This window comes from Zootoca vivipara, chromosome 1 (assembly GCF_963506605.1).
Source record: "Zootoca vivipara chromosome 1, rZooViv1.1, whole genome shotgun sequence".
NCBI classification, from domain to species: Eukaryota; Metazoa; Chordata; class Lepidosauria; order Squamata; family Lacertidae; genus Zootoca; species Zootoca vivipara.
In genome coordinates this window covers 7,881,053-7,906,396 of record NC_083276.1, presented here as the reverse complement: position 1 = coordinate 7,906,396, position 25,344 = coordinate 7,881,053, and the positions used below count along the sequence as shown (strand labels likewise).

Below are 25,344 nucleotides of genomic sequence, written 5' to 3'. Positions count from 1 at the left end.
GGCAGTGCTGGGTTCCTAAAGTGGTTTTCACTATATTTACATTTATAAAGAAAAGTACTTTGGCAGCAGTTAGATCTAATGTTGACTTTTCACCTGGCTTTCTCCCATGTGGCGATGAGATCCAAAGCTGCTTCAAATTAAAAGATTAATTCAAATGAACCTTAAACCTGGCTTGATTATAGTTAGTAAAAACTTGATTATAAGTTAGTAAAAACAAAGGTTCACAAGCTTACGCATTGAAGCTGGCTTCTTTCTGCTTTTCATCATCAAGGCTAGCCGTTCAAACGCGGCAAGCTGCTGTTAATTAGAAGCAGAAATTTCGGAACGCCTTCCTGTTGGTGTGCAGGAAGGAAGGGGGAGGAGAGAGATTGCATGAAGGGGGGTGGGTGGTTGGCGTTGCTTTTGAAGCACATAGCCTCCTTGTGCTTTGGCTTTATAAATGGGATACCTAGTAAGTCTCATGCCAAAATGTAAGTGGAAGAGCAGGATGGGAAGATACTGAAAGTTAAAGGACAATTCAAACTAATGCTAAAACGAAGCAAAACGAAGTCGGAAAGCCTTTTCTACCCAAATAAAATCCAGATGTTCATGTCTATGTTCTATAGCAGTCATTCTAAAGCACTCGCAGGCAGGAAATATTACATGAGATTTGTCTTTTCACTTTGCAGGTACAGTTAAAAACCTGGGTTTCAAACCTCTCCTTGCTTACAGGAATTCTGGTCCCAATGATTTCAGTGTTATCTAGAGATGGGCGCATTAGCAGAGCAAGCTTTTCCACTTGCCAGGCTTACTGCACCATGAGACTGTTTGCACCAAAGTAAGAGCATCCGACATACTATATTTGAAAAGAACTCGCTGCAGGCTGAACAGATGTATTATTAAGTGTTTCTTTAAGTATCACTTTGACAATGCAAATAAAGCTATACAATATGAACAAGTGATAAAATCGTGTGGTCTTTCAAAATCGGGGGGGGGAGCCTTAATCCTATGTACATTTTTGTACTAACCTGTGGTTTCAAAGTATGTAAGCTGTGACCTGCCTTCTAATGCAAGTCACCTGTCAAGTTACTGATTTTTCAATTTTTTAAAAGAGACCTCGCAGAATACATCAATGAGCTTACTGCCTGCTTTTAAGTCTTCTCCCAGCATCTCCCTCCATCAGCCCAACAGGATCAGAGGTTCAGACATTACTGGGGCTGAAAGAGACACGTTCATAATATTCCTGCCAAAAAATTCCGGCCTCTTCTGCTGCCACCAACATCTTTTGCAACTTAAGTTTTCCTTGCTGCAAGAGTCAAGAAAATAAATGCAGTTTTTCTTTAGGAAACCAAAGGGCCAAGGGCCAAGTTCTAGAGCAAAGGTACATGGAGAGGTTCAGAGGAATAAACTGGGTAGCCCAGGGGAGGATCGGCTGCTTGTATGGTCAGGTTCCTCAAGAGGACAGGATGAGCTTGGATACTGTAGCGTTCCTCGTCGTCGTTGGTGGCATAGAGCAGCTCCCAAGAAAGGTTTGCCCACTGCCCTCTAACAGCTTCGCTGTTCAGTTTCCCCACTTGCACTAGGAATTCCTGAAGGGTGAGGACTCTGCTGGTATAAACTCCCTGAAAGACAAGGCACATACGTAGGAAATCAGTGCTCTTGTGTATTGCTGACAGCAGATTCTGACCCATCAGAGGCTTGTTGGAATGGGGAGGAAGGCAGTTTTTCACTCAGATATTCTAGAGTTTAGGGTGGGGGACACTTCAAAGTAGTGTGGGAGATGGTGATGGGGTTGCAGAGTGAAGGGCCATAGCTCAATGGTAGAGCATCTGCTTTGCATGCAGAAGGTCGCTGGTTCAACCCCCCAAGATCTCCAGGTAGTGTTGGGAATATCCCGTGTCAAACCCTGGAGAGCCACTTTCAGTCAATGTAAACACTACTGAGCTAGGCAGACCAAACTCTGTACAGTATAAAGCATCTTCCAACAACAACATTATTTATACCCTGCCCATCTGGCTGGGTTTCCCCAGCCACTCTGGGCAGCTCCCAATCGAATATTAAAAACACAAGACAAAATTAAACATTAAAAACTTCCCTAAACAAGGCTGCCTTCAAATGTCGTTTAAAAGTAGGATAGTTGCTTATTTCCTTGACATCTGATGGGAGGGCGTTCCACAGGGCAGGCGCTATTCCTGAGAAGGCCCTCTGCCTGGTTCCTTGTAACCTCACTTCTCGTAGTGAAGGAACTGGCAGAAGGCCCTCAGAGCTGGATCTCTGTGTCCGGGCTGAGTGATGGTGGTGGAGACGCTCCTTCAGGCATAGTGGGCCGAGGCCATTTAGGGCTTTAAAGGTTAGCACCAACACTTTGAATTGTGCTCGGAAACGTACTGGGAGCCAATGCAGGTCTCTCAGGACCTGTGTTACGTGGTCTCGGCGACCGCTCCCAGTCACCAGTCTAGCTGCCGCATTCTGGATTAATTACAGTTTCCAAGTCACCTTCAAAGGTAGCCCCACAAAGAGCACATTGCAGTAGTCCAAGTGGGAGATAACTAGAGCATGTACCACTCTGGCAAGTCTACGGGCAGGTAGGGTCTCAGCCTGTGTACCAGATGGAGCTGGTAGACAGCTGCCCTGGACACAGGATTAACCTGTGCCTCCATGGACAGCTGTTCGAGTCCAAAATGACTCCCAGGCTGCGCACCTGGTCCTTCAGAGGCACAGTTATCCCATTAAGGACCAGGGAGTCCCCCACACCCACCCGCCTCCTGTCCCCCCAAAACAGTACTTCTGTCTTGTCAGGATTCAATGTGTTAGCCACCATCCATCCTCCAACCGCCTCCAGGCACTCACACAGGACCTTCACCGCCTTCACTGGTTCTGATTTAAAAGAGAGGTAGAGATGGGTATCATCCACATATTGATGGACACCCAGCCCAAACCCCCTGATGTTTCCCAGCGGCTTCATGTAGATGTTGAAAAACATGGGGGAGAGGACAGAACCCTGAGGCACCCCACAAGTGAGAGCATCTGCTGGGTCAAAGTGCCCTTCAGAAGCAGAGGAACATCCTTGGACAGAACCCAAGGCCATAAAATACCTTGCAAGGTTATTAACTGAGTAAAGAAATGGATTGTTTCATGCCCCCAATGCAGTTTCATAGTTTTGGATTGAATAAAAGGATTTGTTGTGCAATAACTACATCTAATTCAAGCAAATTGATTGGGTCTAAAAAGTTCTTTTGCGCTGTTTTTAATAACACTTTTTTTTTTAAAGCAACGTTATTGTGCCTTGCAGCAAAATTCATGCATCAAAAATAGAAAAACCCCTTACCATATTAGGGTCATGACCCAAGGAAAAAAGGTATGGCTTTTCTCGTAAAACAGCTTGCTGCCACTTTTCTTCAGACACCAGTCCAATGTACCAGTCGTTCTCATATTCTTCAAGACAGCTTAGCAGCTCTTTGAAACTTTCTACTGGTCCCAGACTTGCTTTGTCAACCAAAAGCTTAACTGTGTATCTGCAAGATAAACCATATACTGTAAGGACCAGTGCACAATATGTAGATCTATAAAGCTACATAAGAAAGAATGCCTATAATAATGCCCCCCTGGGAATACTCATGTGTGGCTGGAGCCACAGTTAGATCTGCCTAGGATTAATTATGTGCATAACATGCATTAATCACACAGTAAGGATATGTCTGCACCTGCTGATTTGGGGAGCAAATAACTTGTGTGTAGCTCGTTCAGCCTTCATGGTTTCCCAGTCCTGTTCCTACAAACACTCTTTAAATGCTCTTTGGTTAGACTGCACATTAGATGGTAAGAGGGCTACTGGATCAAAACCAATTTTTGAAGAAATATATTACAGCTTTCTATCCAAGCAGCTGTAGAGGGTGATTGCAGCTGCTCTGCCACACATGGCTTGACCAACTCATTTACTGAATGGTTCCGTTTTAAGTAAAAGAAAAAAGACATCCTTCAGCATGCAGTCCATGCTATGACTTTTCCTGATTAGCATTCTTACTCATGGCTTCTTAAAATGTAAAGGCCAGAGCCTCTTGAGAACAGGTCATTAGCCTTATAATGATGCCCCTGTGATTTCAGAGTCCCACCTCACCCAAAGAATACTGGAATCTTGTACATTTCTCCAAGAGACACACCCTTGGATTTTTCTCTCCAGTGCACAGTCCAGATTTATGCAGTCTGTGGTGTCCCCAGTAAAGGTATGCACATTCTTTTAAGGTTTGTTCAAGACTGTATGTACTGACCAGGAAATGTGCACAAGTGTTTCTTCATGGACAGATTATGTGCATTCTCTATAACCCATGCTGAACGTGCACAGTGGCACATTAGTGATTCGGCTCACAATACTATCAATCTCTCTCTCTCTGTATGTTTGTATGTGAATGCACACCATTATAGTAGGGGTGGCTAAAGCCTACTCTGGGGGCCTAACACAACCCAAATCCATTTTTTCTGCTCCCCCCAAACCCCCGTTTTTGGAGATAAAAGAAAAAACAAAGTAACAGCACAGGGAGGGGGCAGTGGAGTCCAGTACCCAATGCAGAAGCAAATCACCCGATCCCCAGTCATTGTTTATTCCGCAGGCATGTCAAACCTGCGGCCCTCCAGATGTTTTGGCCTACAACTCCCATGATTCCTAGCTAGCAGGACCAGTGGTTGGGGAAGATTGGAATTGTAGTCCAAAACATCTGGAGGGCCACAGGCTTGACATGCCTGGTTTATTGAATTTACATCCTGCTCTTCTTCCCAAAGGAGGCCAGGAAGGCAAACAAGTGATAAACAAAAGACACCTTGGAAACAATTACAGTACAGATACCAGGCCGAGTTCAAGGTGTTACTATTGGTATATAAAGCCCAGTCCTCGTTGGACTGGTCATGTTGTGCGGATGAGTGATTATAGTCTTCCAGAAGCAACTACTCTATTCCAAACTTAAAAATGGAAAGTGTGATGCTGGAGTGCTTCTTCTCTACTTGAAAAAAAAAGAGGGCAAAACTGCAGAAGGTAAAAGTGGAAATCTCTTATAGGAGCTGTAAGGCATGGCCTAATTGAGATACAAAAGGCTGAAAGTGCTGAGCTCTAGAAAGAGGAAAATACAGTTGTTTGGAAGTTAGAAGAACAGACTGCAAGCCTATGCTTGGAGAAGCATAGGGCTGTAAATAATATGTTTTAATTCATCTATAACTATAAGTTTCTGCAAGTAAAGTTTTTGAATGTTAAAGTCTGGACATTTGTTTTAATTTCCAATAAAGGGTGCCAGTCATATGCTGCCTTTGTGCTACCCTTACTTCAACAGTTTCTTGCCAGTTACCTGAACACTTTCAGGGCCAGCTGAAATAGCTCCTGCTTTGCCACCAGCCAGTCCAAACAGACAGACCAGGGAAGGCCTCCATTGTAGGCTCTGAATATGTGGCCAGGCGAGGGAACAACATCGTCTAACCCAAACACGGCAATGTAGCAGGACAGGGCACACTTGACGTACAAGTCTTTCAAAGTAGCATCTTTAACGATGTCCTCGAGTACATTTGAAGGGTTTTCCTTCAAGTGGAAGAAGTCCAGCTGGCGAAGTACAAAACGGTACCAGTCTTCCGGGAACTTCTGCTTCATTTCGTAAAGTTTGGCCACAGGTAAGGATACAGTTCTCCACTCTTCGGGAATGCTTAACAGCTCAGAGTAAGAGTTGCTAAACTTAACAGGGGGCAAATCCACCATGCCCCATTTTCCCCCAGTGTCTACAGCAGGAAGACCAAGGACAACAGGTTTATAGAGTTTATTGACACTGGGTGCCTCTGGCCATTCGGTGTCTGTGGTGTGTATTTCGACTGAACCTGGGAGAGAAAAGAAGGGTCTTGGTGTGCTTCCTCGCGATGCCATTTTGGGTCCTTTTTTGCTGGGTTCATCATCAAAAAGGTTGCTGTCATCAGTCCACTCATCTATTGATTCCACACTGAGGTGGTCATCATTTTTCCAGGAGTCTGGGCTTTCTATTGCCTTGCTTAAAACTTCAGATGGCTCCACTGAAGGCGACTTATGCTTGAATTTGGGTGTTCTTTCATGTGTTCTGTGTGTTTTTGATTTCTTATAGCAGTATTGGACTAGCACCCACAAGAGGTTTTTCAGAAAATCGTCTTTCAACTGCCTCCGATTGTCAGGCGAGTCAATAATTCCAGACAAGACATTCCTGGCATCTGAATAGAGCTTCACAGGAAGAACACAACAAGGTGTTAAAATGTTTAAAAAGTGATGGTTGAGGGAGAGGATCTTCCTGCGCTCCTCGTATTCGAAGGCCATCTCAAACATTTCATCTACTTTGTGAGCTTCAGCGGTATGGCAGGAGGTTTCCTGCAATTCTAACCCCTGAAAATCAAACAGACCAAAATAAAATAAATAAGGTTTTAAAAAAACCTGACTAGGTATTCAAGTACCCTGAGTAATACACTGGGTCAGTTTAGATGGTCATCACAATAAACGTTTTTGCAGGTCCACTTCAAGCCATGGTTTTAAGGGTAGCGCTAACCAAAAACCACCTGATTTGGACATCACAACAAACATATGGATGGAGTAGGGGTGAGGAACCCATGGCACTCCCAATACTACAGCTCCCATCAGCCCAGCCAGCATGTCCAAAGGTCAAGAACTGTGGGAATTTAGTGCCACAACACCTGGAGGGCTACAGGTTCCCTCGCTATGTAGCCTTTCCCAAGTAGGAAGAAAAGCTCAACTGAGATAACACGCAAATCCCGCTATCCAAACACAGAGTGTTCTCAGGAAATCGTTCGTTGGGCAAGCACATAACGAGTTGATGATTTCCATGCGGAAATTTCTAATGCGTCCCCGACTACGGAATCTTGACCCCGAAAAAACCTGAGGAAACCTTGTAAAAGGCCCTTCTAACCTACGGTGCAGCAATAGAGAGCAAGAATGGTGTGCTTTTCTACCTCAGGGCAAAACTGGGATAGCAGCGATGGGGTGCGTACTGAAATTGAGTGAGCAAGCATGTGTGGCTGCTTCTCTGTCAGCCCCTCACACACACCCACACACACTGCTGAGCATTTGTGCAGGCTACTCACCTGCCCCAGCTGCAAGTGCATGCATGTGAGCAAGAGCTGGCATGCAACCCTCCAAAGGGTGGTGGCCATTGGGCGGGAAAAGGTTAGCCACCCCTGTCTTGGGTTGGCATCCATCTGTCTTGAGAGGCAATGGAGTGTACACCCGGGGGTGAAATCAAACTGCTGCATTAGCAGCACTGAAGTGACCTCCCTGGGGTGCAAGCCTGGGCTGCCCAGACGACCCCTCCTCTCGGCCTGGCTAATGTGGCACAAAGGAAAGCAGAGCAAGACGTTTGACACCAGCTTAGCTGCAGGAGTCCCCAGAAGGAGGTATACAAGGCACCATCCAACTGTCTTAGCTCCTGAGCCTTTTCTTCTCCCGAAGATATCCTGCAAGAGTGGGGATTTACTGCAACATTTTGTTGCTGCTCGTACTCATAAAAACATGCTTCATTCCTTCCCTTGAACTGGGTTTCTTTTGGGGGAGGGAGTGGGATGGGGTGAGTCTCCCACTAGCCCCCCTTTTTTGCAGTTCTGCAAACTTTAGGTTTTCCCAAGCTGGTAGGTATTTCCCCTCCTGTGCATGGATACAGCTATTTTAGCTACGCACGCAACGCCACACGCCTCTAAACATTGGAAACAGAGGGGCAGGGCAGTAGAAAGATGGTCAGAAGGCAACACAGCAGTATTCTAAAAACCTGCTAGCAAGAACAGTTGCAGAAAGTCTAAGCAGCTTTCTGAATGAATCAGACACCTTGGGCTGGATTCAGACTTGCCATTCTGGGAGCAGAAGCACAGACACCCACCACAGGCTCCCCTTAAGAGCAGCTTTTGCCAAGCTGGTACCCTCCATATGTGCTGGACTGCAACTCCCATCTGCACCAGGCAGCGTTTTGTAGTCCAAAACATGTGGAGCACAAGTTTTGGGAAGGCTGTGCTATAAGAAGAGGGAGAAGAGGGGTTTCTTTGGCCAGTTTCCCTTCCCACCCACATTACAGCCCCCAACGCTACTTCCTGGGCTGTTCTGAAGGGCCCCTCAACTCTCCACGGAGGTCCTGCAGAAGGAAGAGGGAAATTGTCTTCTTCCCTACCTCAAGGGATTGGATAGTCTCGTGAAAAAAGTTCTACCCAGATACCATAGTCTGAATCCAATGTCCACACATGTAGCATGTTTTCTTTTTTTAACCTTATCCCTCCTTGGGTCACTTTAGCAGATAGTTCGTGCCCCATGAAAATTAGAGCAACTTCTACTGACTGCCAAGGAGGCGGGGGGGAGGGGGGAGCTACTCCTCTGCCACAATGGTACCAGGTAGGCTTAGCAATAGTCACCTTGATATTAAGACAACAATAAGTGAAGCCTCTTTCTAACACAAGGATCCATACCAGTCTGTCTTGGAATCGGCACAGGTAGTGAGATCCAGGTGAGCAGAGCCCTTTTGAAAAAGACACACACACAAAGAATTAATTTTTGCTGCATAATTACTGAACGGAAGGGACCCCAAGGGTCATCTGGGCCAACAGCCTGCAACGCAGGAATCAAGGCAATGGTTGTTATATTCACAGAAAAGTGGGGTTAAAGTAACAAACTAAATACATCAAACTACGTCATAGCCATAATCCTGAAATTGCTTACTGAAACTCAGCTGTACATGACTGCAGCTATCACACTGACATGCACAGTTTCTACAAAGACACAGCTGCATGGGGTTACTGTTTCCCATTTTTTTAAAAAAAATGTACAAGGGGAGAGATGGGGAAATTGTTTTGTCGACAGGTTACAAACAGATTCTAGCTATGGATGTTTGGAGACGCAGGGATGTCATGAGTTTCTGCTGAGGTTTTCTGCTTTGACTTGGTTGTTTCCATTAGTGGATACAGTGGTGCCGAATGGATCAACAAAATCTCACCTTTAATGATTACAGGAAAGGGCTGCCACACTAACAGCAATTGTTGAGGAGAGACTTTTGGTAGACAAAGCTCTTGCAGTCACCACAGCATGGAAGAGAGGAATCGGCTCTGCACAACTGTTCGTGCACAACTATTATTTGCAACTACACTCTTAAAGAGAACATTACTGAATCGAACCAAACCTATTTTGTCATAGAAGCAAAACTACTTCCCCCACATAACTGCAGGGGTTTGAGATGTGTCAGATGCCGGCTGACTGCATACCACTGATTACTAAATTATCTCAGCTGGCACAGTTAAAACTGCAGTTTCAGGATAAAGCAAGTGCAATCCAAGAAACCTGCCACTACATTAGTTAAAATTTAAAATGGCCTTTTCTATCCTGCTGAGCTAATAGAGTGCATTCTCTTGCTAACATTTTTGTAAAGGTTTCCTTAATTGTGCATAGCTGCCCAAACTGATAAAATACGCCTTAACCTTAAAACATAAAGTGATATCCTGCCAAGACATGTCTAGTCAAGGCCTCACCCATTAAAGACCAGGTAATTTTTTTTCCTGATAATTAATTTTTAAAATCATTTAAATCCCCAAGGCATACATGCCCTAGCACAGCACTCTCCTATGTGAGCCAAAGAGGTTTCCTACTGCATTTCTCCCCTTACCTTTGAAAATGTCTAACATAGACCCCCCACCCATCAACCCTAGTAACAAAGAATAGTCTTCTTATATTGCACCTGCTTATTATATCCATCTACTGCTATGAGAAAATCATTTTCCAGATCTGGTAACCACTAAGGGATTGAACCATACCCCACATACCCAGAAGCCTCCATTCAACTGCAGCAGCCTTTAGAGGCCACAGCTTCTACAATCAACTGGAGGCTTCTGGGTATGCAAGGTCCGATTCAAACTGGCCTCATAGCCATGTAGTCAGGTCAGTTTTCAGCACATGACAAAATGTGATCTATTGAGTGACAAAGTTGTTTTGAAGCTTACTTACCCAGGCTACCATTGGACAGCGCCGACTGCAATGCAGTAGTCAAACTTGGAATCATTTGTTGATAATATATGGTGTCAGGACATATGCAGGCCGTCACACCCACAGGTCCCGGCCAGCTTCGGATAGGTCTTGGAAAGCCAATCAGAAATATTGGGAGACTGAAAAGGGGCAGCAAGGGGGAAGACAGAAGTGCAGACAGCAATATGAGGGTCAGTACAACTGGAAAGAAGACAATGTTGAGTGTAATCAGGGTAGCAGTGGACTTCCGGCGTTGCTTTTTCTCTGTCCATGATGTCAAGAGAACAGTAAGTGCAAACTGCAGTTTTGAAACAAACTGAAACAGTCGATCCCGGATTACTCCGACCTAGCAGGACAGAAATAGCATATCATTTTTTCTTTAAGTTGTAGGCTCTCCTATAGCACTTCGTATTGCTAAAGTCGCTGGAATGCCCTCAGAATATTATTATCAAGCTTGAATTGGTTGTCACATGGTTTTCTGACCCTAACTCTGGTTTGAATCAAAATAGGAGTCTATTTGGGAAGGAATAGGGGAGGGCTGAAGGGCAATAGCACGCTTCATAAGATTTATTATTATTATTATTACATACCACTTAATCCCAAAACAGGCTTCTAAATGTCTTAAAAGAATAAAATGATTCAAGTATTAAAATACAATTTTACAAATAAAAACAAACAAACTTCCATACATGTAGTAGTTTGAAAGCCCAAAATGGAGTATGTAGGTCAGATCAAATACCATCTGTCTGGGTTATCAATTTATCTTAAGAGCTACCCTGTATGGCCTGGGACCAGAGTATCTTAAGAACCACCCCGCACTCACATGAGTCTGCTGCAGTGCCACAACAGAGAAATATCTGTACGAGGCTTTCTGCTTTCAATTTCTTGGCCTCCAATGGGGGTGGGGGGGGGAAGGCATGAGGCACAGGACCTTTTAAGTGGTGGCACCTGCTACAGATACTTTCCCTGGCCCAACTACTGGTTGCGTTTTGGTGAGCAGCTAGGACTTAACCTTCTCCAAGAGGCATTTTCAGGTCTGCCTTTTAAAAACAGGTTTTGACTGTGTCACTGTTGGATACCAACTCTGACTTGTTGTTCTTGACTTGTTTATTTTTTAATTGGCCTTTTAATAATTTGCTTTAATTTCTGCTTACTTGGTTCACCACCTTGGCTATATATGTATATTTAATAGAAAGGAGGAATAGAAATGCTGAAGGAAGCAACAAATAAAGTCAGACTTACCAGCAAGAGCTTGATTCCCGTATCAATGCTTCTATTCCACCAAATATCAGTATTGAACACCAGCAACTGCACAGTTGACACCACCACCATATCCAACAACGCATGCTCTGTATCCTGCCATACCTGGAAGAGAGATCACTTTGTTGACTTACAATATGTTCATATCAATCTTGGCCTGAAAAGTTTAATACTTAAAATAAAAAGGGCTATATTCAACGCTGCAGCTCCATCTGTGCAATGGACTTCTGTGTGCACCACAGAACTGTGCCTTCCTCACTTGTATTCTACAGCCCCCTCGTGCACCCTCAAAATCTGCTCTGGTGACCTAACAGAGGAGGATTTTGGAGGTACGTGGAAGCACATGGGGACGGGAGGAAATGGAAGCCTATTAATAGTAATAATTTACCCCACCCATCCGACTGGGTTGCCCCAGCCACTCTGGGCGACTTCCAACATAATATAAAAACACAACTGAACATCAAGCATTAAAAGCTTCCTGATACAGGGCTGCCTACAGGTGTCTTCTAAAACTCAAGATAGTTATTCCCCCCCCCCTTAACATCCCCTATTAGGAGGGTGTTCCACAGGGCAGGTACCACTACCAAGAAGGCTCTTTGCCTGGTTCCCTGTAACTTCTTGCAGTGAGGGAATGGCCAGAAGGCTCTCAGAACTGGAACACTGCTAATGCAGTGTTGGATACAACCCAAAGCTCTTATTCTTCTGTTGCTGTTGTTGTTTTGCAGGAGTTTCCCAAATGTTTTGGGGTGCCTGACCACCAAAGATCTATTCACGTGTCTTTTTTTTTAATGCTGCCTAACACTCTGTTTGCCATTTTTGTCCCATACCGTAATTCTCATATTATTCTCATATTATTATAGAAGTTTTTAAAAAAGGTAAAGGACCCCTGGATGGTTAAGTCCAGTTGAAGGCGACTATGGGGTTGTCGTGCTCATCTCACTTTCAGACCAAGGGATCTGGTGTTTGTCCACAGACAGCTTTCCAGGTCATGTGGCCAGCATGACTAAATCACTTCTGGCGCAATGACGGAAACCAGAGCTCACTAAAACGCCCTTAACCTTCCAGTCACAGCGGTACCTATTTATCTACTTGCACTGACGTGCTTTTGAACTGCTAGGTTATAGAAGTACTGCCTTAGGCTAAGAACAACATGTGAAGTCCACCACATGTTTGTTTTGGGTGACTTGCTCTGCTTCCAAGAATCGGGTTTTCAATTAATCTGGAACATTTCCTCAGGTCTCGAGGAAAATAAAATGGGATTGGGCAATAGAGCATTGGCAGTCAGATAAATAGTGCCCATAATGGAGAGCAAGAAATTACTCACACCAGGTGCTCCCACTGCCAGCTTTTTTCATATCTCTCTCAGAATTCAAAGTTCAGACCATATAATTCCCCCATGTTCTCAACAGCACATCCAAAATGGTGATACCAACATGGGGTGGGTGGGAGGGGGGAGAAGAGAAAGAAAAAAGTAGCAAGAAACTCAGACTTGGCAAGCTGAATTCTGCACTAGGTAATTCCATACAAGACCATGGCAATATTCCATACACAAAATACATCTAGATTTAAACATGGTACATCAAACCAGTCAGCTAGAGTGAACCTTGGCTAATGATAGAAAAAGCACTTTATAAATAGTGCTCTATTAATGCTTTCCAAGTAGTCAAAATACTTTGTATGCATTATCTCAGTAATCCTTACAAACAACGTTAAAGCTGGCCAGTCTTTTACCCTCCACAATACATCTGTGGCAGAGAACAATCCCTTGTCTAAATCCAAACAATGACCAACAATGACTTAGGTCCATGTTATCTAAGAACTCTTTAACTAGAGATACGGTACTTAAATTTAAACTTGGAGCCATGAACATACAAGTCACATTGTCTACCACAAATTACGTGGGTTGGAGACATCCCTTATTATGAACGAATATCCCCTTTCAGGAACTGGAAAATATCATTCTCACATCCATTTGTTATTCTATCTTCCCTAAAAATTAAGTGCTTCTCTTACATGGTGCTTTTTTCTTTTCTTTTTTACAAAATACTTAAAAGTTACCATTCTAAAGCCTCTCGAGAATCCAATGGAAACATATACAGATGGAAGATGATGCAGAGAATTGTCTAGGGAAAGAAACGCTATCATAGCAAATGGAGACACTGAAATTACAAGAGAAAAGAGATTATACACAATGTTTTTCCTTATACAAGAAGTATATACATAAGGGGCATGCTTCAGAACAGATTTTTTGCAACAATGATCTACAGAGTTTTGTCTATTTGGGATTCCCTGGGAAAGTGGAAAGAAGGCAGTAATGAATATTCCATTTACTAAAACAGAGTTCAACACAGTGCACTTAAATGTGTGCATGCAGGTAAAAGTGGAATTATATACTCAATGATCAGGCCTTTTAAAATCTTTTACACTGATGTTATGTGGCTCTCAAGCGGCTGACGTTCTCTAGGTGACTCTCATTGGTCCCAAGATCTTATGAAAGGCCGATTGGCTTTTATCTCTGGCAAAAATTCAAGGTGTCTACAGGATAGGTGGCTATGTTCTAACATCTCTTCAAAATTGAGTGAGCAGATGTTCATTCCCCATTAGAAAATGCTTAACTGGGACATTAGTGTTGTGCTAACAGTTTTGACTTTTAATAACTGGCTCTTATTTTGTTTTAATGCCAAGCAATTTTATGTTTCATTTTGTAAGCTGTTTTGAAAATCTTATTGCAAGGGACATTGACATAATCTCTTTGTCACCTTCTGAAGGCAGTGTAATCCAATAGGCCTTTTGTATTAGACTGATCTGCCAATTGCTATAGAAGTGATATAGTATAATTACAGAAGAAGAAGGAAATATAGCAAGTTTTTTATTCAGCAAATTGGGGATGGGGGAGAGAAGGGATGTTCTGAAACATTTGAAATCAGTTGCAACATGTCAAATTAGATATCCCGATCAATTGCCTTTGATATTAAAACCTATTGTTTTTCATTGCTTCGTATGTCTTAAATTCTACAGTTCTGTGCTAGATAATGGCCAATTCTATTCCTCTATATTGAAATTCAGTACACCAGCTAAATTGTATTTTATTTGCATGATTAATTTAGGCAGTGAATCAGATATTATCTCCTAAATGCCTTCTTCTAGATTGGCACTGAGTTAGGGAACCCTTGGTGCTCCAGATATAGTGGGGACTCGCTTCACTCAACATGGCAAATGGTTAACGATGATGGGAGTTGTAGTATAGCAACACCTAGAGAGCCACAGGTTTCTCACTTCTGCTTTAGAATCTAAGAATTACCATTAAATCAAAACTTACTTTTAAGAGAGAACTCAGCAATTCAGTATATTCCACAGAATGTGGCAGTTATAAAGGAACTTATTCAGTAAACCCTCAGATCATTAAGATTTAAATGCCTTGCTCCACTTAATGTGGGTTATTTTGGAATCTACGTGTAGAACATTTCATGAACTTTCTTCAGTCTCCAGCTTATACATAATGCAGAAGACTGCAGACTCTCTTACCTACTGCTAGCAAAATCCTTCTGACCACAGCAATTGTCTTCAGCCTCTTTTGTTTCTCCACAAATACATTCACAGTCATGACATCCTTTGGATAAAACGGGTTCCGCAACATTCCGAACAGGTACACGGCCTGAATCTCTCCAAGAATCCACGTAGCAAGGAGCAACGCTATCAGCAAATAGCTCACAACAGCCTGGAGGCTGGTTTTAGAAAATGCCTGAGGACTAAGGAAGGAGTGCAACAGGCCAGCTTCCAGGAGAGCCAAAGTCAATGCAGTCAAATAGAAAACAATTTCCCGCCATCCAAACTGGGTCCCACAACAGCCAGATGCATTTGTAAACTTGTTGGAGGCTAAGCAGTTGATCACAGTGCACTTGAACGCAAACCCAATCTCTCTTAAGTTAAGACTCAATGCAAATCCAAATCCAGTCATGAAGAGGACGACACCAAGAGTGCTGGGGATGAAATAAGATGCAACAGCTGTTCCCACAGAAATCAAAAACATTAATAGCAACCTAGAAAGGGAAAAAAGAGATATTTATTTGGAAATGAAGGTGACCTGGAAACAACTAATCCAAAATGCGCAGCGCAGCTAGACTGGTGAATGGGAGCGGCCGCCGAGACCTACATTGGCTCCCAGTACGTTTCCGAGCACAATTCAAAGTGTTGGTGCTGACCTTGAAAGCCTTAAACGGCCTTGGCCCAGTATACCTGAAGGAGCATCTCCACCCCCATCGTTCTGCCCGGACACACTGAGGTCCAGCGCCGGGGGCCTTCTGGCGGTTCCCTCACTGCGAGAAGCCAAGTTACAGGAAGCCAGGCAGAGGGCCTTCTCAGTAGTGGCACCTACCCTATGGAACACCCTCCCACCAGATATCAAAGAGAAAAACAACTACCAGACTTTTAGAAGACATCTGAAGGCAGCCCTGTTTAGGGAAGCATTTAATGTTTAACAGACTATTATATTTTAATATTTTGTTGGAAGTTGCCAGAGTGGCTGGGGAAACCCAGAAAGATGGGTGGGGTATATATTTATTATTATTATTATTATTATTATTATTATTATTATTATTATTATTATTATCAACAGGATGCTCTTTGTCCTATACCCAATGTGATGACAACATAGGATACTGGAAGTTTGAGTTGAGCATCATATTAGCAATTCATCTCCTACGGAGTTTTGCAAACTGTCTGGAGGGTTTGCAAAACTTGCTTTGAAGCCTGTGCGTAGTTTAGGGATATAGCTTGGCTTCTGCTGAACTGCATGGTTTTGTTTTTTTTAAAATAAAGAATATATTGGCATCCAAGAACCTAAGAAACCTATGACAGCATAAATTATCTTAGACTGGAGTTCACTTCAACAGATATGCAAAATGTTAACCTAAATCAGCAGATACGGTTGCAGAGGGTGAGGAATTTAAAGGAATGAATTCAGGAGGATGCAAAATGCAGGCCATTTCTTTGAAACGTCACTGTTTACAGTTCCATTAGGATAATGCTTCCTACATCCGATTAAGAGGACTCTAGTTCATGAAAGGTTAAGCTATAATACCTGTCTTCGCCTTTAAGATGCCACAAAATAAGTTGTTTTTGCTGCAACAGGTTACTGTACTGCTATTTGTTCATCACTTTTACAAAACAAAAATATTAAAATGCAGAATTTACCATGCATTAAAAAAACCCATAAAATAGAATGAAACTGAAGAGGAATAAATGTGTATTCTTATGAATGATTACCTTGTGTTACTTGACATGGGTGAACCGCCTAGACCAAACTCCAACACTTGTTCCATTCCCCAGAGAAAAAGTGCATCCAGTGGGGGCAAAATTCCCAGAGTCCACAAGAATGGCAAACACAAAAACACAACGTGCAAAATCTGGTTTGCCAGTTTTAAAGCTGGAACATCAGCAATGAATCTGCTCAAAAGATGGAAATATGTATTATTTCTGGGACAGAGGATAGGTTTTTTTACATCCAGTCGCATTGCCCCGCCCACCATTTTGCTGAAGAATTTTTTGAGCCCTTTTATGGATTGTTTCAATATATGTAACTAAATACAAATGTTTACAGAAAGACGTTGCACAAGATGCACCAGTAAAAAGTACTGATTTGTTTAAAAGATTATAACCTGGCTTCCATAGCAAAAAGCAGAAACAAACTCTTCTAAGGTTGTCACTGCTGTAGGCAGCGCATACGTTTTTACCTGTGAGTGAGGTCCACTGTGAAGAAGACAAAAATGTAGAAAGGTCTCATCAGAGGAACAATTTCGTAAGTGTCTAGTGCTTGGTAAGTAGCTGTCTCTGAAGCAGTATTGACAATTAAGGAGTACTCCCCAATGCAGACTGTCACCCAACCAAAGACAAAGATCATAACAGTTCCTCCGATGTTACCTCCATACAATGAGGCGATTCTATTAGGCAGAAGGTACCAAGTTCCTAAGCCACACAGCACCCCAGCGAGAAGTGAGTGAAAGATGATGTTAACTATGTATTTCTTGCCTGGAATAATAAATTTGACTGTCTCTGAGCCCAGACAACTAGAGAACTCCCATTCATCTTCATCCGTTAGGGTACTGTGAGTATGCACTCTTTCCACCGAAGCCGTTTTCTGCCTTGCATACAGGCTTGCTGCCTGGACAGTAACAGCTGCAACTAGCATCAGTCCCCCAGAAACAGCAGCCGTAGAATAGTCTTGCAGAATACTTAGTTGGTAGAACAGCGTCCCCACACCTCCCAGAAGACATGGTAGCAGGAAGAGAAGAATCTGGTTCACGTAGACATAAAGAGGCGCAGGGTGTCCCAATTTAAATCGAGGGCCACCCAAAACAGTCTGCGGAAAACGTTTCAGGAGGAATTCTTGTTTGTGGTCATTCAGCAGAGGAACATCTGGGCCCATTCTCATTCACTCAGACTTTGAATGAATCTCATTTTCTCTGAAGAGGAAAAAGGACAAAAGGAATTTTTCTACTAATATAGTGCCATTCTAAATGTTGATAATAAAACAGCATTTCTCCAAAAAATGAAAGTGAAAGCCCCTTTCTGAAAACCAGATTCTCCATAACCCTGATTGGGGCAACTTCAGGTCTAATAACCCCCTCTGGGGGGAAAACAACAACATTGGGCATATTCTACCAGCTTCTAACGCCCTGTAGTGCTTCTTCCTCAACCTCACCTCGCACACACACCCCACTTTTTCCTGGGGTGTGGCCGCTGTCATAGAATCACAGAGTTGTAGAGTTGGAAGGGATCCCCAAGGATCATCTAGTCAAACCCCCTGCAATGCAGGAACCTCGTCTAAAGCATCCATAACAGATGGCCCTCCAACCTGTGCTTGAAGGTTGACAAACTACCCCAGAAGGAGCACGATGTGTCCCCCACCGGAAGTACTACCGCTCCCCTAAGTCCACATGCACTCCACTTATGCTGCTCAACCACTTTTATTATGGGAAAAGCTTTAGGCCAGAAATGGGGAACTGGCAGCCCCTGGGAAGATGCTCGACTAAAACTTCCATTGTCCCCCAATGCTGAGAACATGCTGAGTGGAGCTCATGAGTGGAGCTCATGCGATCTGGAGTCCAAAAACATCTGAAGGACCACAGGTCCCCCACTGCTGCTTTAGGGGAACTGTTCTGTATATTTATAAACAACCTTCCGTGCATGAATAATTGCATAACTGACATTACTATTCAGAAGGCCATGCAGTATCTGAGGAACAACTTGCAAGGACAGAGCGGTCTCAGTGGGCTCAAGCATGACCACAAATCAAGACATCATTATCTTATGCAGAGGGGAGCCTTCTCCCCAGAAGCGTCTCACTACATGAGCTCTCTCCTAGTCAACTGCAACATGACATCTACAGTCTGGTATCTTCTGGTATCTGTGGCCGTAGAACAAGAAGCAATAACCTAGGCACTCCTTCCAATATGGGCCCAAGATGCTGGCAAATCAGAAGCAGGTCTGGCTTAATAGCACTTCTGGAATGTGTGCTCAGATGACTGGTCCTTGCTGGTGGTGCCATGTGTTCAGGCTGTAGCAACTGGCAACAGGGCCTTCAGCATGTTTGCACCAGCATTACGGAAGTCTGTCCCTTGGTTATTAAACAGGGACTTAATATTCTGTGCTTTGTAAGAGAATGACAAAAATAGAATCATAGAATCATAGAGTTGGAAGAGACCACAAGGGCCTTCCAGTCCAACCCCCTGCCAAGCAGGAAACACCATCAAAGCATTCATGACATATGCCTGTCAAGCCTCTGCTTAAAGACCTCCAAAGAAGGAGACTCCACCACACTCCTTGGTAGCAAATTCCTCTGCTGAACAGCTCTTAGTGTCAGGAAGTTCTTCCTAATGTTTAGGTGGAATCTTCTTTCTTGAAGTTTGAATCCATTGCTCCGTGTCCGCTTCTCTGGAGCAGCAAAAAACAACCTTTCTCCCTCTTCTATATGACATCCTTTTATATATTTGAACATGGCTATCATATCACCCCTTAACCTTCTCTTCTCCAGGCTAAACATACCCAGCTCCCTAAGCCGGTCCTCATAAGGCATCGTTTCCAGGCCTTTGACCATTTTCGTTGCCCTCTTCTGGACACGTTCCAGTTTGTCAGTATCCTTCTTGAACTGTGGTGCCCAGAACTGGACACAGTACTCCAGGGGAGGTCTGACCAGAGCAGAATACAGTGGTACTATTACTTCCCTTGATCTAGATGCTATACTCCTATTGATGCAGCCCAGAATTGCATTGGCTTTTTTAGTTGCTGCATCACACTGCTGACTCATGTCAAGTTTGTGGTCTACCAAGACTCCTAGATCCTTTTCACATGTATTGCTCTCAAGCCATGTGTCACCCATCCTGTATTTGTGCCTTTCAATTTTTTTGCCCAAGTGTAGTACTTTACATTTCTCCTTGTTAAAATTCATCTTGTTTGCTTTGGCCTAGTTGTCTAATCTGTTAAGGTCATTTTGAAGTGTGATCCTGTCCTGCTTCCTGCTACTACCCGAAGATGCTACTACAGTGGAACCTTGGTTGTTGAATGTAATCCGTTCCAGAAAACAGTTCGACAACTGAGGAGCAATGGGCGGTCGGCAAAATCCATTTTTAAAAATAGAGAAACGCGCCTCAGAAGCCGTTTGACTTCTGAGGTGTGTTTAAATATGGAAGCATTCACTTCTGGGTTGCTGCCATTCAAAAGCTGAAACGTTCTACTTCTGAAGCGTTCAACAACCGAAGTCCCGCCCGCTGTAATTGCACTTGCTTTGACAGCATTTATACTAAAATGTGTCAAGGCCTAATGTGGAAGAGGTAGGTATAATGAAGTTTGCTGCACAGTGGAAGCTAGACCCCATTGCACCACACACTAGCCCTGCTGCAAATGCTGGAGAACCAGCCAGTGATTTAATTGCTCCCAATACATTAATAGCTGCATAAGAGTGTGTGCTCTGTACAATTGTTCTGTACCAAAAGGTGCAAACCGAGATATTGGAAGAAGCCAGATTATGAACAAAAAGTGGAAGCCTAGCTTTCAATTCCAGCTCAGCATAGGTTCAGCTAAGGTTAAGTGACTGTTTATAAGCTAGAATGTAGGCGTACTTATCAGTTCAATGTTAAAACATCAGCTTTCCGTTCTGCTTTATAAACTAGAATGTATGCTTAACTAAGTGTACTCTGAGACACGCAGAAAGGCACATGTGGGAATCACACATATAAAATATAAACTTAAAGTATGAAAAACTAAAGCCAATTTTCAAGCAAAGAGGCTTCTTGCAACTCATCTTACAGGTGTCATTTGGGGATGGATGGGGGGCAGTTTATACCAATTCATCAAAAAGATTAGAGTGGCTTTAAAGGGGATTCAAATTCACAGGGATTCAGAATCAAACACTTTACCCACTCAGCACAGTACGACTGCCAACTTATCAGGATTTTTTTTTTTTGATGCAGCCTACTTCTGCTAGTACAAGTTTTACTATTCACTCACTCCCATTTCTTGCGCAACAAGCTGGTGTTTAAAAGCACAGGGTACAATGACCAATTAAGAGTTGGCAACCCTAACCAGCAACTTGAGGCTGAGCTTCTCAAGAGACTTGCACTAAGCATCCCTTCTGAGCTGCTTGTAAACAAACCGAGGTCAACTCCACAGCAGAAACCAACGTACCTGGGGGAGGTTACATTTCAGAGGCTGAAAATAACTGCAGGCTTGCTGGCTGGACGAAACAACCCTTTAAGGAGAATCCACAACCTTAAAAAAAAAAAGAAAACAAGTTATAAAGCAGAGCAATTAACAAGATCCGTTCTCCCTCGCCCACTATCACTTGGCAACTGCAGAGGAAGTAACAAACACAGAATAGGCACAACAAAATAAAAAAATTCCTTCCAGTAGCACCTTAGAGACCAACTAAGTTTGTTATTGGTATGAGCTTTCGTGTGCATGCACTTCTTCAGAATGAAAACTCATACCAACGACAAACTTAGTTGGTCTCTAAGGTGCTACTGGAAGGAATTTTTTTTATTTTGTTTTGACTACGGCAGACCAACACGGCTACCTACCTGTAAACAGAATAGGCACAATACACACCCACAACTCTACCCCCCCCACCTTTTGATGGTTTCTATAGTGAAAGGGTCAAGTTGTCATAGGAAGGCCAGGAGCCTCATGCCAAAGCAAGGCAAAGGGGCCGAGCAAGAGCCGGACCCTGGCTGGCAGCAGCCCAGGAGCCACATAGCCAAGTAAGGCAAAGGGACTGAGCAAGAGTCTGACCCTGGCTGGCAGCAGCAGCCCAAGAGCCACATACAAAAGCAAAGCAAGGGGTTGAGCAAGAGCTGGACACTGGCTGGCAGCAGCCCAGGAGCCACATAGCCAAGTAAGGCAAAGGGACTGAGCAAGAGTCTGACCCTGGCTGGCAGCAGCAGCCCAAGAGCCACATACAAAAGCAAAGCAAGGGGTTGAGCAAGAGCTGGACACTGGCTGGCAGCCGCAGCCACCCAGAAGCTGCATAGCAAAGGCAGGAGCTGAGCCAGACTCTGGCTGGCAGCAGCAGCAGCCCAGGAGCTGCATGGCAAAGCAAGGGCTGAACAATAGTGAAACCCTGGCCGGCAGCCACCACCCAGGAGCCACATACAAAAGCACACCAAGGGGCTGAGCAGGAGCCCGACTCTGGCTGGCAGCAGCAGCAGCAAGCGCCTCCCTCCCTCTTCCCAAACCAGCCGCTTTTCGGGCGGAGCAGAGACCGAGAGAAGGCAGCCTTTCCGGAGGCGAAATACAACCACACAGCGAGTCCCGTGGCCAGTTTAGGAACATTTATTATTACGGCAAAAAGCCTTTCATGCTTTTAGCCGGGTGCGGTGGGGGGCCGAGAAGGGAGAAGAAGCCCCAAAAGGCGGGAAACCTGACAGGAAGGCGGGGAACAAGTGAGCCTGTGTGGAGGAGCTGCTCCTTCCTTCCCTTCTTCGCGCCTTTTTCTCTCTCTCCCCTTTTCTCCTCAGGGCCGCCGCCGCCGCCATTTTGGCCCCGGGAAAGCGGAGGAAGGGAGGAGGAAAGAGAGCGCAGATAGGTCTCCTCTGAGGGCAGGGAGCGGCCGTCGCCGACCCCGACCGCGGGGCCCCGCACCTCCTCTTCCCCCCGATATCGATCAAGAGATATCGATCCATCGCCCACTCACCCAGCCGAGGGAGCCCGCCCTTCTCCTTCGCCCTCCCCGGGAGCCTGGAGAGAGGGGAGGGGGGGGAGGAAAAGAGATTTCTATTTCTCTCTCTGTTTTTATTTATTTATTTATTCCCCCCTCCCCGGCCGCCTCTTAATTCTGCTCCTTCCTGGGCTCCTGAGGAAGATGCAGGGCTGGGAAATGGCTTCTTCCTTGGCTGGCGGCAGCGGCGGCGATGGCCGGCCGTGGCGCCTCCCCTTCCCTCCCCTCCTCTCTCCCTTCCAGGGGGAATCAAAAGGGGCGAAGAAAAAGAGAGGAAAATAAAACAATAAAGGGCTTGCTTTATTAACAGCAGGCTCGCTCACCTGGCGAATCGCAAAAGCGCGCGGTAGGTGCAGAAGAAGGCGGGCGGGCGGACAGCTGGCAAAACCCTATTATTATTATTATTATTATTATTATTATTATTATTATTATTATTATCATCATCATCATTATACCGCTTTATATTTTCAAGGGGAAATTTTATTATTTATTATTATTATTGTTATTATTACTACTACTACTACCCCGCCCATCTGGCTGGATCTATACCCTCCAACATTTCTCCAATGAAAATAGGGACGTCCCATTTCATTATTATTCATTTCATTTCTATACCGCTTTATATTTTAAAGAATATTATTATTATTATTATTATTATTATTATTATTATTATTATTATTATTATTATTTCCATACCACTTTATATTTTCAGGGGGGAGTCTATTAGTATTTCTATACTGCTTTATATTTCCGGGGGGGGGATCTATTATTATTATTATTACCCCACCCATCTGGCTGGGTCCATACTCTCCAGCATTTCTCCGATGAAAATAGGGACGTCCTATTCCATTATTATTATTCATTTCATTTCTATACCGCTTTATATTTTAAAGGAAAAAAAATATTATTATTATTATTACCCCACCCATCTGGCTAGGTCCATACTCTCCAGCATTTATCTGATGAAAATAGGGACGTCCTATTCCATTATTATTATTCATTTCATTTCTATACCGCTTTATATTTTAAAGGAAAAAAATATTATTATTATTATTACCCCACCCATCTGGCTAGGTCCATACTCTCCAGCATTTATCTGATGAAAATAGGGACGTCCTATTCCATTATTATTATTCATTTCATTTCTATACTGCTTTTTTAAGAAGAAGAAGAAGAAGAAGATTTATACATACATACATACATAACTACATACATACATACATACCCCACACATCTTACTGGGCTGCCCCAGCCACTCTGGGCAGCTTCCAACATATATAAAAACATAATAAAAAATTAAACACTTTAAAAAATCTTCCCGATATAGGATTGCCTTCAGATGCCGGGGGGGGGGGGGGTTGTGTGTGTGTGTCAGATAACTCCATACCCTCCAGCATTTCTCTGATGAAAATAGGGCTGTCCTAAGGAAAAGGAGGACATTCCAGGATGAAATCAGAAACCTGTAAATCAAGGACGTCCCTGGAAAATAGGTCTCCCCAGCCTGGGTGGCTTCCAGCACATATAAAAACATCACCACCATCACAATTTCTATTTCTATTTTTAATTTATAAATTTATATATGTTGTCAGTGCTGCTCTTGTGACCCAAGTAGTGGGTCCTGGCCATAGCTGCCAAGTTATCCCTTTTTTAAAGGGAAATTCCCTTATGCTGAATAGGCTTCCTCGCGAGAAAAGGGAAAACTTGGCAGCTATGGTCCTGGCCCCCCAGCTGAAGTTCACAGCTTTACACTATTATTATTACTATTTCATAGCTGTCAAGTTTTCCCTTTTCTCGCGAGGAAGCCTATTCAGCATAAGGGAATTTCTCTTAAAAAAAGGGAGAATTTGACAGCTGTGCTATTTATTAAATTTATACCTGTATACTGCCCTTTGTCAGAAGAGCACAGGGCAGTTTACAACACACCACATAAATGTAACTAACGTCGTATAGAAGTCCATAGTGCTTTATGGGTCATGGTTTGCAGCACATTAAAACATCAAACGAAACCATCCAGAATGAAATGTTACTGAAGAAAGTCAAATACAAAATATGCATTCAAAGCAACCTAATTAACAGGAAAATAAAACATCTTAAAGAGACTTCAGAACAAAACATTACACTGGAGGTGAACTCTAGAATACCGGTACATATTTAACACAAAGTTAAGAACAACTACAGTCTTAAAACATTTCAAAAGAAAACACTGCTAAATGAAGTAAAATATAAAATATATGGTCTCGCCTCTTGAACAGCCTCAGCTTTTGTAGCTGGAGTCGGTGATTCGACAATGAATAAGTGGAATTTGGGTATTTGTGTTTGTTTCATAATATTTCATGGACTCTACTGTACAGTTGGAACTGGACACAAGGGTCATCTAGCCCAGCCCCCCTGCAGTGCCAGGAGTCTTTCACCTGACGTGGGTCTTGAACCCATGACCCTGAGATTGAGAGTTACTGAACAAACTTAATAGTTAAAAATTAAATTACTAAATATTAAATTTAGCAAATTCAGACAGTTATACACCACTTTGATGTTTAAAACAACAACAGCGCCCTCAGAAACGGTTTACAATAGACCAAAATGAGGGAAAGTTTAAGACGTACAGTAATTAAAATGCCCAATACAGTACTGAAATGCTAGACGCCTTTAGGCAGGGGTCAGCAAACATTTTCAGCGGGGGACCGGTCCACTGTCTCTCAGACCTTGTGAGGAGCTGGACTATATTTTGAAAAAATAATAATGAACAAATTCCTATGCCCCACAAATAACCCAGCGATGCATTTTACATAAAAGCACACATTCTACTCATGAAAAAACACGATGATTCCTGGACCATCCTCGGGCCGAATTTAGAAGGCAGTTGTCCAGATCCGGCCCCAGGCCTTAGTTTGGCTACCCA

General features: G+C 43.6%; 1 protein-coding gene across 6 annotated transcripts; it reads right to left on the bottom strand.

Moving 5' to 3' along the window:
• Positions 1-873: 873 nt before the first annotated feature.
• PCNX4 (pecanex 4) lies at positions 874-22,819 on the bottom strand. Of its 6 annotated transcripts, none has more exons than XM_060271260.1 (12): positions 22,769-22,819; positions 20,918-21,001; positions 16,969-17,697; positions 16,502-16,681; positions 14,762-15,276; positions 13,295-13,395; positions 11,219-11,341; positions 9,959-10,322; positions 8,380-8,483; positions 5,313-6,358; positions 3,308-3,494; positions 874-1,601 (listed from the first exon to the last, which is right to left on the bottom strand). In XM_060271260.1, the coding sequence occupies exons 3-12, from the start codon at positions 17,664-17,666 to the stop codon at positions 1,350-1,352; spliced, it is 3,570 nt and encodes a 1,189-aa protein (XP_060127243.1). In that variant the 5' UTR covers positions 17,667-17,697; positions 20,918-21,001; positions 22,769-22,819; the 3' UTR covers positions 874-1,349. The 6 variants fall into 6 exon arrangements, with proteins under 6 accessions (XP_060127243.1, XP_060127255.1, XP_034960042.2 ...); XM_060271272.1 differs by lacking the exon at positions 22,769-22,819 and adding an exon at positions 22,422-22,649 and having other exon boundaries at positions 8,434-8,483; XM_035104151.2 differs by lacking the exon at positions 22,769-22,819 and adding an exon at positions 22,422-22,648.
• Between the last annotated feature and the right edge of the window lie 2,525 nt (positions 22,820-25,344).

What these genes read in the sequence shown, in the direction of transcription:
- PCNX4 (XM_060271260.1), bottom strand. Translation starts at nt 17,666, where the DNA reads ATGAGAATGGGCCCAGATGTTCCTCTGCTGAATGACCACAAACAAGAA. An exon ending in ATTGTTGTCTTAATATCAAG is followed by an intron (nt 6,359 to 8,379) that starts GTGACTATTGCT and finishes TTTGATTTTCAG; the next exon opens with GGGTTAGAATTGCAGGAAAC. An exon ending in TGGGTCATGACCCTAATATG is followed by an intron (nt 1,602 to 3,307) that starts GTAAGGGGTTTT and finishes CTTGTCTTTCAG; the next exon opens with GGAGTTTATACCAGCAGAGT.